Source organism: Phyllobates terribilis, unplaced genomic scaffold, assembly GCF_046119375.1.
Source record: "Phyllobates terribilis strain yellow unplaced genomic scaffold, ASM4611937v1 Scaffold_9__5_contigs__length_417890890, whole genome shotgun sequence".
Taxonomy (NCBI): domain Eukaryota; kingdom Metazoa; phylum Chordata; class Amphibia; order Anura; family Dendrobatidae; genus Phyllobates; species Phyllobates terribilis.
In genome coordinates this window covers 414,742,769-414,755,682 of record NW_027362769.1, presented here as the reverse complement: position 1 = coordinate 414,755,682, position 12,914 = coordinate 414,742,769, and the positions used below count along the sequence as shown (strand labels likewise).

The following is a 12,914-nucleotide window of genomic DNA, read 5'->3' as shown; positions in this document are numbered from 1 at the left end:
CCCGCACCGGCCCCCGTCCCCCCCGGTTTTTCTCTCCCCCCGCACCGGCCCCTGCCCCCCCCCCGGTTCTTCTCTCCCCCCGCACCGGCCCCCGTCCCCACCGGTTCTTCTATCCCCGCACCGGCCCATTCTCTCCTGGTTCTTCTCTTCCCACACCGGGCCCCGTCCCTCCCGGTTCTTCTCTCCCCGCACCGGGCCCCGTCCCCCCCGGTTCTTCTCTTCCCGCACCGGCCCCTGCCCCCCCCGGTCCTTCTCTTCCCGCACCGGCCCCTGCCCCCCCCGGTTCTTCTATCCCCGCACCGGCCCCCATCCCTCCCGGTTCTTCTCTCCCCGCAACGGCCCCCGTCCCTCCCGGTTCTTCTCTTCCCGCACCGGCCCCCGTCCCCCCCGGTTCTTCTCTCCCCCCCGCACCGGCCCCCGCCCCCCCGGTTCTTCTCTCCCCCCCGCACCGGCCCCCGCCCCCCCCGGTTTTTCTCTCCCCCCGCACCGGCCCCTGCCCCCCCCCCCCGGTTCTTCTCTCCCCGCACCGGCCCCTGCCCCCCCCGGTTCTTCTCTTCCCGCACCGGCCCCTGCCCCCCCGGTTCTTCTAGCCCCGCACCGGCCCATTCTCTCCCGGTTCTTCTCTCCCCCCGCACCGGCCCCCATCCCTCCCGGTTCTTCTCTCCCCGCAACGGCCCCCGTCCCTCACGGTTCTTCTCTTCCCGCACCGGCCCCCGTCCCCCCCGGTTCTTCTCTCCCCCCCGCACCGGCCCCCGTCCCCCCCGGTTTATCTCTCCCCCCCGCACCGGCCCCTGCCCCCCCCCCCGGTTCTTCTCTCTCCCCGCACCGGCCCCCGTCCCCCCCAGTTCTTCTCTCCCCCCGCACCGGCCGCCGCCCCCCCCCCGGTTCTTCTCTCTCCCCGCACCGGCCCCCGTCCCCCCCGGTTCTTCTCTCCCCCCGCACCGGCCCCCGTCCCTCCCGGTTGTTCTCTCCCTGCACCGGCCCCCGTCCCCCCCGGGTCTTCTCTCCCCCCGCACCGGCCCCTGCCCCCCCCCGTTCTTCTCTCCCCGCACCGGCCCCCGTCCCCCCCGGTTCTTCTATCCCCGCACCGGCCCCCGTCCCTCCCGGTTCTTCTCTCCCCGCACCGGCCCCCATCCCTCCCGGTTCTTCTCTTCCCGCACCGGCCCCTGCCCCCCCGGTTCTTCTAGCCCCGCACCGGCCCATTCTCTCCCGGTTCTTCTCTCCCCCCGCACCGGCCCCCATCCCTCCCGGTTCTTCTCTCCCCGCAACGGCCCCCGTCCCCCCCAGTTCTTCTCTCCCCCCGCACCGGCCGCCGCCCCCCCCCCGGTTCTTCTCTCTCCCTGCACCGGCCCCCGTCCCCCCCGGGTCTTCTCTCCCCCCGCACCGGCCCCTGCCCCCCCCCCGTTCTTCTCTCCCCGCACCGGCCCCCGTCCCCCCCGGTTCTTCTATCCCCGCACCGGCCCCCGTCCCTCCCGGTTCTTCTATCCCCGCACCGGCCCCCGTCCCTCCCGGTTCTTCTCTCCCCGCACCGGCCCCCGTCCCCCCCAGTTCTTCTCTCCCCGCACCGGCCCCCGTCCCTCCCGGTTCTTCTCTCCCCCCGCACCGGCCCCCGTCCCTCCCGGTTCTTCTCTTCCCCCCGCACCGGCCCCCGTCCCCCCCGGATCTTCTCTCCCCCCGCTCCGGCCCCCGTCCCTCCCGGTTCTTCTCTCCCCCCCGCACCGGCCCCCGTCCCCCCCGGTTCTTCTATCCCCGCACCGGCCCATTCTCTCCCGGTTCTCACCCGGTGCACTCCACCGTCGCTCCCGCGCTCCATGTTCATCTCTCGGCGTCTGGTCTCCCTGACAACAGCTTATCTGGAGCCCGGAACACAGTTACCATGGGTAACGGCGGATGGGCGGGGCTCATACACCACCAGCCAATACTAACGCGGCCTCCTATAAATGACATCCGCGGCGGCCAATAGCAGTGAGGCTAGTGGACGGCAAAGGAGCGCTCGCGGCTGTCAAGGCGCATGCGCGGAGAGGTGAAGAGAGATCCGACTGCTGAGAGAAGATGGCGGACACGGTAGGAGTGAGCACCGGATACGGTATCCGGCTGTGAGGAGAGCCGGGAGCCGAACTGCCGCCCGCTGCGTGATGATAGTAATGATGTCAGGACGGAAGGGGGACGGCCCCACCGAATACCGGCCCCGGTCACAAGGAGACTGAGCCCTGCTCCGGGCGGCCGCCGGCAGTGTGCTGCAAGACGAGCAGTGCTCCGACTGCCGAGCCGCTATAACCCCGCCCACCCGGGCGCTGTGTGTGTGATCCCGCCCCCTGGGGGGGCTGCGTGTGTGTGTGTGTGTGTGATCCCGCCCCCTGGGGGGGCTGCGTGTGTGTGTGTGTGTGATCCCGCCCCCTGGGGGGGCTGCGTGTGTGTGTGTGTGTGATCCCGCCCCCTGGGGGGGCTGCGTGTGTGTGTGTGATCCCGCCCCCTGGGGGGGCTGCGTGTGTGTGTGATCCCGCCCCCTGGGGGGGCTGCGTGTGTGTGTGTGATCCCGCCCCCTGGGGGGGCTGCGTGTGTTTGTGATCCCGCCCCCTGGGGGGGCTGCGCGTGTGTGTGACCCCGCCCCCTGGGGGGGCTGCGTGTGTGTGTGTGACCCCGCCCCCTGGGGGGGCTGCGTGTGTGTGTGATCCCGCCCCCTGGGGGCTGCGTGTGTGTGTGACCCCGCCCCCTGGGGGGGCTGCGCTGTGTGTGTGTGACCCGCCCGGGGGGCTGTGTGTTGTGACCCCGCCCCCTGGGGGGGCTGTGTGTGTGTGACCCCGCCCCTGGGGGGGGCTGTGTGTGTGTGACCCCGCCCCCTGGGGGGCGCTGTGTGTGTGTGACCCCGCCCCCTGGGGGCGCTGTGTGTGTGTGACCCCGCCCCCTGGGGGCGCTGTGTGTGTGTGTGACCCCGCCCCCTGGGGGGGCTGCGTGTGTGTGTGACCCCGCCCCCTGGGGGGGCTGCGCTGTGTGTGTGTGACCCCGCCCCCTGGGGGGCTGCGCTGTGTGTGTGTGACCCCGCCCCCTGGGGGGGCTGCGCTGTGTGTGTGTGACCCCCGCCCCTGGGGGGCTGCGCTGTGTGTGTGTGACCCCGCCCCCTGGGGGGGCTGCGCTGTGTGTGTGTGACCCCGCCCCCTGGGGGGGCTGCGCTGTGTGTGTGTGACCCGCCCCCTGGGGGGGCTGCGCGTGTGTGTGTGACCCCGCCCCCTGGGGGGGCTGCGCTGTGTGTGTGTGACCCCGCCCCCTGGGGGGGCTGCGCTGTGTGTGTGTGACCCCGCCCCCTGGGGGGGCTGTGCTGTGTGTGTGTGACCCCGCCCCCTGGGGGGGCTGTGTGTGTGTGACCCCGCCCCCTGGGGGGGCTGTGTGTGTGTGACCCCGCCCCCTGGGGGCGCTGTGTGTGTGTGTGTGTGTGTGTGTGTGCCCCCCCCCCCCCCCGGGGCGCTGTGTGTGTGCCCCCCCCCCCCCCCCGGGGCGCTGTGTGTGTGCCCCCCCCCCCCCCGGGGCGCTGTGTGTGTGCCCCCCCCCCCCCCCCCCGGGTCGCTGTGTGTGTGCCCCCCCCCCCCCGGGTCGCTGTGTGTGTGCCCCCCCCCCCCCGGGTCGCTGTGTGTGTGCCCCCCCCCCCCCGGGTCGCTGTGTGTGTGCCCCCCCCCCCCCCCCCCGGGTCGCTGTGTGTGTGCCCCCCCCCCCCCCGGGTCGCTGTGTGTGTGCCCCCCCCCCCCCGGGTCGCTGTGTGTGCCCCCCCCCCCCCCCCCGGGTCGCTGTGTGTGCCCCCCCCCCCCCCCGGGGTCGCTGTGTGTGTGCCCCCCCCCCCCCCCCCGGGTCGCTGTGTGTGTGCCCCCCCCCCCCCGGGTCGCTGTGTGTGTGCCCCCGGGTCGCTGTGTGTGTGCCCCCGGGTCGCTGTGTGTGTGCCCCCGGGTCGCTGTGTGTGTGCCCCCGGGTCGCTGTGTGTGTGCCCCCGGGTCGCTGTGTGTGTGCCCCCCCCCCCCCCCCCCCGGGTCGCTGTGTGTGTGCCCCCCCCCCCCCCCGGGGCGCTGTGTGTGTGCCCCCCCCCCCCCCCCCCCCGGGGCGCTGTGTGTGTGCCCCCCCCCCCCCCCCCCCGGGCGCTGTGTGTGTGCCCCCCCCCCCCCCGGGGCGCTGTGTGTGTGCCCCCCCCCCCCCGGGTCGCTGTGTGTGTGCCCCCCCCCCCCCGGGTCGCTGTGTGTGTGGCCCCCCCCCCCGGGGCGCTGTGTGTGTGGCCCCCCCCCCCGGGGCGCTGTGTGTGTGGCCCCCCCCCCCCGGGGCGCTGTGTGTGTGGCGTGTGGCCCCCCCCCCGGGGCGCTGTGTGTGTGGGGCCCCCCCCCCGGGGCGCTGTGTGTGTGGGGCCCCCCCCCCGGGGCGCTGTGTGTGTGGGGCCCCCCCCCCGGGGCGCTGTGTGTGTGGCACCCCCCGGGGCGCTGTGTGTGTGTGTGTGCCCCCCCCCCCCGGGGCGCTGTGTGTGTGTGCCCCCCCCCGGGGCGCTGTGTGTGTGTGGCCCCCCCCCCGGGGCGCTGTGTGTGTGTGTGTGTGGCCCCCCCCCAGGGCGCTGTGTGTGTGTGGCCCCCCCCAGGGCGCTGTGTGTGTGTGGCCCCCCCCCAGGGCGCTGTGTGTGTGTGTGGCCCCCCCCCAGGGCGCTGTGTGTGTGTGGCCCCCCCCAGGGCGCTGTGTGTGTGGGCCCCCCCCCCGGGGCGCTGTGTGTGTGGCCCCCCCCCAGGGCGCTGTGTGTGTGTGTGTGACCCCGCCCCCTGGGGGGGGCTGCGTGTGTGTGGCCCCGCCCCCTGGGGGGGGCTGCGTGTGTGTGTGGCCCCGCCCCCTGGGGGGGCTGCGTGTGTGTGACCCCGCCCCCTGGGGGGGCTGCGTGTGTGTGACCCGCCCCCTGGGGGGGCTGCGTGTGTGTGACCCCGCCCCCTGGGGGGGGCTGCGTGTGTGTGTGTGGCCCCCCCCCCGGGGCGCTGCGTGTGTGTGTGTGGCCCCCCCCCGGGACGCTGTGTGTGTGTGTGTGTGTGTGTGTGTGTGGCCCCCCCCCGGAGCGCTGTGTGTGTGTGTGCCCCCCCCCCCCCGGGGCACTGCGTGTGTGTGTGCCCCCCCCCCCCCGGGGCGCTGTGTGTGTGTGTGGCCCCCCCCCCCAGGGCGCTGTGTGTGTGTGTGGCCCCCCCCCCAGGGCGCTGTGTGTGTGTGTGGCCCCCCCCCCAGGGCGCTGTGTGTGTGTGTGGCCCCCCCCAGGGCGCTGCGTGTGTGTGTGGCCCCCCCCAGGGCGCTGCGTGTGTGTGTGGCCCCGCCCCCCCAGGGCGCTGCGTGTGTGTGTGGCCCCGCCCCCCGGGGGGGGCAGCGTGTGTGTGTGGCCCCGCCCCCTGGGGGGGCTGCGTGTGTGTGGCCCCGCCCCTGGGGGGGCTGCGTGTGTGTGGCCCCGCCCCCTGGGGGGGCTGCGTGTGTGTGACCCCGCCCCCTGGGGGGCTGCGTGTGTGTGACCCCGCCCCCTGGGGGGGGCTGCGTGTGTGTGTGTGGCCCCCCCCTGGGCGCTGCGTGTGTGTGTGTGGCCCCCCCCCCCCCCCCCCCGGGACGCTGTGTGTGTGTGTGTGTGTGGCCCCCCCCCGGGGCACTGCGTGTGTGTGTGGCCCCCCCCCCGGGGCACTGCGTGTGTGTGTGGCCCCCCCCCCGGGGCACTGCGTGTGTGTGTGGCCCCCCCCCCCGGGGCACTGCGTGTGTGTGTGGGCCCCCCCCCCGGGGCACTGCGTGTGTGTGTGGCCCCCCCCCCGGGGCACTGCGTGTGTGTGTGGCCCCCCCCCCGGGGCACTGCGTGTGTGTGTGGCCCCCCCCCCGGGGCACTGCGTGTGTGTGTGGCCCCCCCCCCGGGGCACTGCGTGTGTGTGTGGCCCCCCCCCCGGGGCACTGCGTGTGTGTGTGCCCCCCCCGGGGCACTGCGTGTGTGTGTGCCCCCCCCCCCCCCGGGGTGCTGTGTGTGTGCCCCCCCCCGGGGTGCTGTGTGTGTGCCCCCCCCCCGGGGTGCTGTGTGTGTGCCCCCCCCCCGGGGTGCTGTGTGTGTGCCCCCCCCCCCGGGGTGCTGTGTGTGTGCCCCCCCCCCGGGGTGCTGTGTGTGTGACCCCCCCCCCCCCGGGGCGCTGCGTGTGTGTGTGTGGCCCCCCCCCGGGGCGCTGCGTGTGTGTGTGTGGCCCCCCCCAGGGCGCTGTGTGTGTGTGTCTGTGGCCCCCCCCCCCCCCGGGGTGCTGTGTCTGTGGCCCCCCCCCCCCCCCGGGGTGCTGTGTGTGTTTCCCGCCCCCCCCCCCCGGGGCGCTGTGTGTGTTCCCCCCCCCCCCCGGGGCGCTGTGTGTGTGTGTGGCCCCCCCCCCCGGGGCGCTGTGTGTGTGTGTGGCCCCCCCCCCCGGGGCGCTGTGTGTGTGTGTGGCCCCCCCCCCCGGGGCGCTGTGTGTGTGGCCCCCCCCCCCCCGGGGCGCTGTGTGTGTGTGTGGCCCCCCCCCCCCGGGGCGCTGTGTGTGTGTGTGGCCCCCCCCTCCCCTGGGCGCTGTTGTGTGTGTGTGGCCCCCCCTCCCCTGGGCGCTGTGTGTGTGTGTGTGGCCCCCCCCCCCGGGCGCTGTGTGTGTGTGTGGCCCCCCCCCCGGGGCGCTGTGTGTGTGTGTGTGTGTGTGTGTGTGGCCCCCCCCCCGGGGCGCTGTGTGTGTGCCCCCCCCCGGGGCGCTCTGTGTGTGTGTGTGTGTGTGTGGCCCCCCCCCCCCCCCCCCCCGGGGCGCTCTGTGTGTGTGTGTGTGTGTCCCCCCCCCGGGGCGCTGTGTGTGTGCCCCCCCCCCCCCCCCCGGGGTGCTCTGTGTGTGTGTGCCCCCCCCCCCCCGGGCGCTCTGTGTGTGTGTGTGTGCCCCCCCCCCCGGGGCGCTCTGTGTGTGTGTGTGTGGCCCCCCCCTCGGGGCGCTCTGTGTGTGTGTGTGTGTGCCCCCCCCCCCCCCGGGGCGCTGTGTGTGTGTGTGTGTGTGTGTGTGTGTGTGCCCCCCCCCCCCCGGGGCGCTCTGTGTGTGTGTGTGCCCCCCCCCGGGGCGCTGTGTGTGTGTGTGTGGGCCCCCCCCCCCCCCTCGGGGCGCTCTGTGTGTGTGGCCCCCCCCCCCCCCTCGGGCGCTCTGTGTGTGGGCCCCCCCTTCCCCCTCCCGGGGCGCTCTGTGTGTGTGTGTGTGTGGCCCCCCCCCCCCCCCCCCCCCCGGGGCGCTCTGTGTGTGTGTGTGTGTGTGTGGGCCCCCCCCCCCCCGGGGCGCTCTGTGTGTGTGTGTGTGTGTGTGTGTGTGTGTGTGCCCCCCCCCCCCCCCCCCCGGGGCGCTCTGTGTGTGTGCCCCCCCCCCGGGGCGCTCTGTGTGTGTGTGTGTGCCCCCCCCCCCCCCCCGGGGCGCTTTGTGTGTGCCCCCCCCCCCCCGGGCGCTTTGTGTGTGCCCCCCCCCCCCCGGGGCGCTTTGTGTGTGCCCCCCCCCCCCCCGGGGCGCTGTGTGTGTGACCCCCCCCCCCCCCGGGGCGCTGTGTGTGTGACCCCCCCCCCCCCCCCCCGGGGCGCTGTGTGTGTGGCCCCCCCCCGGGGCGCTGCGTGTGTGTGTTTGGCCCCCCCCCCCGGGACGCTGTGTGTGTGTGGCCCCCCCCAGGGCGCTGTGTGTGTGTCTGTGGCCCCCCCCGGGGTGCTGTGTGTGTGTGTGCCCCCCCCCCCCCCGGGACGCTGTGTGTGTGTGTGGCCCCCCCCCAGGGCGCTGTGCGTGTGTGTCTGTGGCCCCCCCCCGGGGTGCTGTGTGTGTGGCCCCCCCCCGGGGTGCTGTGTGTGTGGCCCCCCCCCGGGGTGCTGTGTGTGTGGCCCCCCCCCGGGGCGCTGTGTGTGTGTGTGCCCCCCCCCCCGGGGCGCTGTGTGTGTGTGTGTGGCCCCCCCGCCCCCGGGGCGCTGTGTGTGTGTGTGTGCCCCCCCCCCCACCCGGGGCGCTGTGTGTGTGTGTGGGCCCCCCCCCCCGGGGCGCTGTGTGTGTGGTGTGTGTGTGTGGCCCCGCCCAGGGCGCTGTGTGTGTGTGTGTGTCTGTGGCCCCCCCCCGGGGCGCTGTGTGTGTGTGTGGCCCCCCCCCCCCCCCTGGGCGCTGTGTGTGTGTGTGGCCCCCCCCCCCCCCCTGGGCGCTGTGTGTGTGTGTGTGTGTGTGTGGCCCCCCCCCCCCCCCCGGAGTGCTGTGTGTGTGTGTGTGTGTGTGTGGCCCCCCCCCCCCCGGAGCGCTCTGTGTGTGTGTGTGTGGCCCCCCCCCCCCCGGGGCGCTCTGTGTGTGTGTGCCCCCCCCCCGGGGCGCTCTGTGTGTGTGTGCCCCCCCCGGGGCGCTCTGTGTGTGTGTGTGTGTGTGTGTGTGCCCCCCCACGGGGCGCTCTGTGTGTGTGTGTGCCCCCCCCCCGGGGTGCTCTGTGTGTGTGTGTGTGCCCCCCCCCCCGGGGCGCTCTGTGTGTGTGCCCCCCCCCCCCCGGGCGCTGTGTGTGTGTGTGCCCCCCCCCCCCCGGGCGCTGTGTGTGTGCCCCCCCCCCCGGGGCGCTCTGTGTGTGTGCCCCCCCCCCCCGGGCGCTGTGTGTGTGTGTGCCCCCCCCCCCCCCGGGCGCTGTGTGTGTGTGTGCCCCCCCCCCGGGGCGCTGTGTGTGTGCCCCCCCCCCCCGGGGCGCTGTGTGTGTGCCCCCCCCCCCCCCCGGGGCGCTGTGTGTGTGCCCCCCCCCCCCCCGGGGCGCTGTGTGTGTGCCCCCCCCCCCCCCGGGGCGCTGTGTGTGTGCCCCCCCCCCCCCCGGGCGCTGTGTGTGTGCCACCCCCCCCCGGGGCGCTGTGTGTGTGCCCCCCCCCCGGGGCGCTGTGTGTGTGTGTGTGTGTGTGTGTGTGTGTGTGGCCCCCCCCCCGGGGCGCTGCGTGTGTGTGTGTGGCCCCCCCCCCCGGGACGCTGTGTGTGTGTGGCCCCCCCCAGGGCGCTGTGTGCGTGTGTGTGTCTGTGGCCCCCCCTGGGGTGCTGTGTGTGTGGCCCCCCCCCCGGGGTGCTGTGTGTGTGTTTCCCCGCCCCCCCGGGGCGCTGTGTGTGTGCCACCCCCCCCGGGGCGCTGTGTGTGTGCCACCCCCCCCCCAGGGCGCTGTGTGTGTGCCACCCCCCCCCCCAGGGCGCTGTGTGTGTGCCACCCCCCCCGGGGCGCTGTGTGTGTGCCACCCCCCCCGGGGCGCTGTGTGTGTGCCACCCCCCCCGGGGCGCTGTGTGTGTGCCACCCCCCCCGGGGCGCTGTGTGTGTGCCACCCCCCCCCCGGGGCGCTGTGTGTGTGCCACCCCCCCCGGGGCGCTGTGTGTGTGCCACCCCCCCCGGGGCGCTGTGTGTATGTGCGTGTGTGTGTGTGTGTGTGTGGCCCCCCCCGGGGCGCTGCGTGTGTGTGTGTGGCCCCCCCCCCGGGACGCTGTGTGTGTGTGTGTGTGGCCCCCCCCAGGACGCTGTGTGTGTGTGTGTGCGTGTGTGTGTCTGTGGCCCCCCCTGGGGTGCTGTGTGTGTGGCCCCCCCCCCGGGGCGCTGTGTGTGTGTGTGTGTGTGTGTGTGTGGCCCCCCCCCCGGGGCGCTGTGTGTGTGTGTGTGCCCCCCCCCCCCCCCCCCGGGGCGCTGTGTGTGTGTGTGCCCCCCCCCGGGGTGCTGTGTGTGTGTGTGTTTCCCCGCCCCCCCTGGGGTGCTGTGTGTGTGTGGCCCCCCCCCCCCGGGGCGCTGTGTGTGTGTGTGTGTGTGTGTGTGTGTGTGTGTGTGTGTGTGTGTGTGGCCCCCCCCCCCGGGGCGCTCTGTGTGTGTGCCCCCCCCCCCCCCCCCGGCGCTCTGTGTGTGTGTGGGCCCCCCCCCGGGGCGCTCTGTGTGTGTGTGTGGCCCCCCCCCCCGGGGGCGCTGTGTGTGTGTGTGTGCCCCCCCCGGGGCGCTCTGTGTGTGTGTGCCCCCCCCCCCCGGGGCGCTGTGTGTGTGTGTGCCCCCCCCCCCCCCGGGGCGCTGTGTGTGTGTGTGTGCGCCCCCCCCCGGGGCGCTCTGTGTGTGTGTGTGTGTGTGTGTGGCCCCCCCCCCCCCCGGGGCGCTCTGTGTGTGTGTGTGTGTGTGGCCCCCCCCGGGGCGCTCTGTGTAAGTGTGTGCCCCCCCCCCCGGGGCGCTCTGTGTGTGTGTGTGCCCCCCCCCCCCCGGGGCGCTCTGTTTGTGCCCCCCCCCCCGGGGCGCTCTGTGTGTGTGCCCCCCCCCGGGGCGCTGTGTGTGGCCCCCCCCCGGGGCGCTGTGTGTGTGTGTGACCCCCCCCCCCGGGGCGCTGTGTGTGTGTGTGTGCTCCCCCCGGGGCGCTGTGTGTGTGTGTGACCCCGCCCCCGGGGCGCTGTGTGTGTGTGTGACCCCGCCCCCAGCTGTCTCTCTCCTTGTCGCTGCCTCTGGCGTACGTTGTCAGGTGACTCGCTGTGACCTCGGGGCGGGGAAGGGGGTGACTGAGGCCTCGTGTCTTGTTGTCGTGGATACGATGTGGTGACGTCACTAATCGCCTGTTTGGTTGTAGATGTGACACATCGGCCGCGCACAGAACCAGGAGCAACATGTCTGCCCCCGGTAACAAGAGAGCGTCGGGGGACGGAGTGTCAGGTCCCCCAGAGAAGAAGCCCAACCATGAGGAGAAGACGCCGACCACGCTGATCGAGCCCATCCGCCTGGGCGGCATCTCCTCTACGGTCAGTGCCTCCCACGCCTCTGTCCCCCTTCGGCCCCTCTTCTTCTTCTTTCTCCCTTCGGCCCCTCTTCTTCTTCTTTCTCCCTTCGGCCCCTCTTCTTCTTCTTTCTCCCTTCGGCCCCTCTTCGTCCTCGTCCTTCTTCTTCTCGTTTTCTCCCTTTGGCCCCTCTTCGTCCTCGTCCTTCTTCTTCTCGTTTTCTCCCTTTGGCCCCTCTTCGTCCTCGTCCTTCTTCTTCTCGTTTTCTCCCTTTGGCCCCTCTTCGTCCTCGTCCTTCTTCTTCTCGTTTTCTCCCTTTGGCCCCTCTTCGTCCTCGTCCTTCTTCTTCTCGTTTTCTCCCTTTGGCCCCTCTTCGTCCTCGTCCTTCTTCTTCTCGTTTTCTCTCTTTGGCCCCTCTTCGTCCTCGTCCTTCTTCTTCTCGTTTTCTCCCTTTGGCCCCTCTTGTCCTCGTCCTTCTTCTTCTTCTTCTCGTTTTCTCCCTTTTGGCCCCTCTTCTCCTCGTCCTTCTTCTTCTTCTCTCCCTTTGGCCCCTCTTCTTCTTCTTGTTGTTCTTGTTGTTCTTGTTCTTGTTGTTGTTGTTCTTGTTCTTGTTGTTCTTGTTCTTGTTGTTCTTGTTGTTGTTGTTCTTGTTGTTGTTGTTCTTGTTGTTGTTGTTCTTGTTGTTGTTGTTCTTGTTGTTGTTGTTCTTGTTGTTGTTCTTCTTGTTGTTGTTGTTCTTGTTGTTGTTCTTCTTGTTGTTGTTCTTCTTGTTGTTGTTCTTCTTGTTGTTCTTCTTCTTGTTGTTCTTCTTCTTGTTGTTCTTCTTCTTGTTGTTCTTCTTCTTGTTGTTCTTCTTCTTGTTGTTCTTCTTCTTGTTGTTCTTCTTCTTCTTGTTGTTCTTCTTCTTGTTGTTGTTCTTCTTCTTGTTGTTGTTCTTCTTCTTGTTGTTGTTCTTCTTCTTGTTGTTGTTCTTCTTCTTGTTGTTGTTCTTCTTCTTGTTGTTCTTCTTCTTGTTGTTCTTCTTCTTGTTCTTCTTCTTGTTCTTCTTCTCCTCCTCACTGCTGACTCCTGTTCTCAGGAGGAGATGGACATGAAGGTCTTACAGTTCAAGAACAAGAAGCTGGCGGAGCGTCTGGAGCAGCGTCAGGGAGTGGAGGACGAGCTCCGCGAGAAGATAGAGAAGCTGGAGAAGCGACAAGCCACGGACGACGCCACGCTGCTTATTGTCAACCGCTACTGGAGCCAGGTGAGGGAAGACCACGGGAGAGGATGTAAATGAGGGGGGCTGGGCTGCTAGAACATGGGGGTACAGTGGAGGGGGGGCAGGGGACAGTGGGTGGGTCAGGAGGGGGACAGTGAGGGGTCGGGGGACATGGTGGGCTCTGGCAGGACAGTAACGGGCTGCGGTGGGGAGGGGGACAGTGAGGGGTCGGGGGACATGGTGGGCTCTGGCAGGACAGTAACGGGCTGCGGTGGGGAGGGGGACATGGTGGGCTCTGGCAGGACAGTAACGGGCTGCGGTGGGCTGGCGGACAGTGAGTGGGTCAGAAGAGGGACATTGAGGGGTTGGGGGACATGGCGGGGTTTGGCGGGACAGTAACGGGCTGCGGTGGGCTGGCGGACAGTCAGGGGTTCAGGACTGCTGGAGGCTATGTGTGGACGGCCTCCGCTATGTTCTTGCTCTGCTGATTCTCGCCCTTCTTTCCAGCTGGATGAGAATGTGCAGCTTCTGTTGAAGCGCTACGACTCTGATGCCGGCGCTGCTGTGGACGCGCCCCCCGAAAACACAGAGAATCCCACAGAGCCGGAGGCTGCAGAGGAGCCGCTCACCGAGGTGTCCGATAGCAAAGGTACCGGGATGCGACTGCTCATGTCTGGTTGCTCCGGTCACATCCTCAGGAGCAGAACTCGCCGCTCCCCACAGCCGATGTGCAAAACATGTCAGAGAACAAAATGCTGCGGCGTCAGAAGCATCCAGTCATGCCGTCACCCACCCCCCCCCCCCCCCCCCACCCGGACTCCGGCGGCAGGCGGTCCCCCCGGGCACTGTGGGCGGCGACTTTTTATCTTGGTCTTTGATGCGGCTCTGCTGGGGGTTGTGGTCCTCCCTCTGAGGGTGTTGCATGCTTAGGACTGTCAGCCGGGCGGCGGCCATTGGGTGTCCTGTCCTGGGCGTTGTATCGGAGGTCCTGGCACAGC

The 12,914-nt window shown here is 71.8% G+C and overlaps 2 protein-coding genes across 4 annotated transcripts in view; one reads left to right on the top strand and one right to left on the bottom strand.

Moving 5' to 3' along the window:
* CFAP119 (cilia and flagella associated protein 119) overlaps positions 1-2,358 on the bottom strand; it is a 121,078-nt gene extending 118,720 nt beyond the window's left edge. Inside the window, exon 1 of the mRNA XM_073649055.1 lies at positions 1,781-2,358. Coding sequence (XP_073505156.1) covers positions 1,781-1,819 — 39 coding nt within the window. The 5' untranslated portion in view covers positions 1,820-2,358. The remainder of the gene's footprint in view (positions 1-1,780) is intronic.
* Positions 1,910-12,914, top strand: part of RNF40 (ring finger protein 40) — a 32,619-nt gene continuing 21,614 nt past the window's right edge. For 2 of the 3 annotated variants that reach the window (XM_073649048.1, XM_073649047.1), the window contains exons 1-4: positions 1,910-2,064; positions 10,571-10,739; positions 11,794-11,961; positions 12,424-12,565. In XM_073649048.1, the coding sequence (XP_073505149.1) occupies positions 2,012-2,064; positions 10,571-10,739; positions 11,794-11,961; positions 12,424-12,565 (532 nt within the window). In that variant the 5' untranslated portion in view covers positions 1,910-2,011. Of the gene's footprint in view, positions 2,142-10,570; positions 10,740-11,793; positions 11,962-12,423; positions 12,566-12,914 lie in introns of all 3 variants that reach the window. The other variant, XM_073649049.1, reaches the window with a different exon arrangement.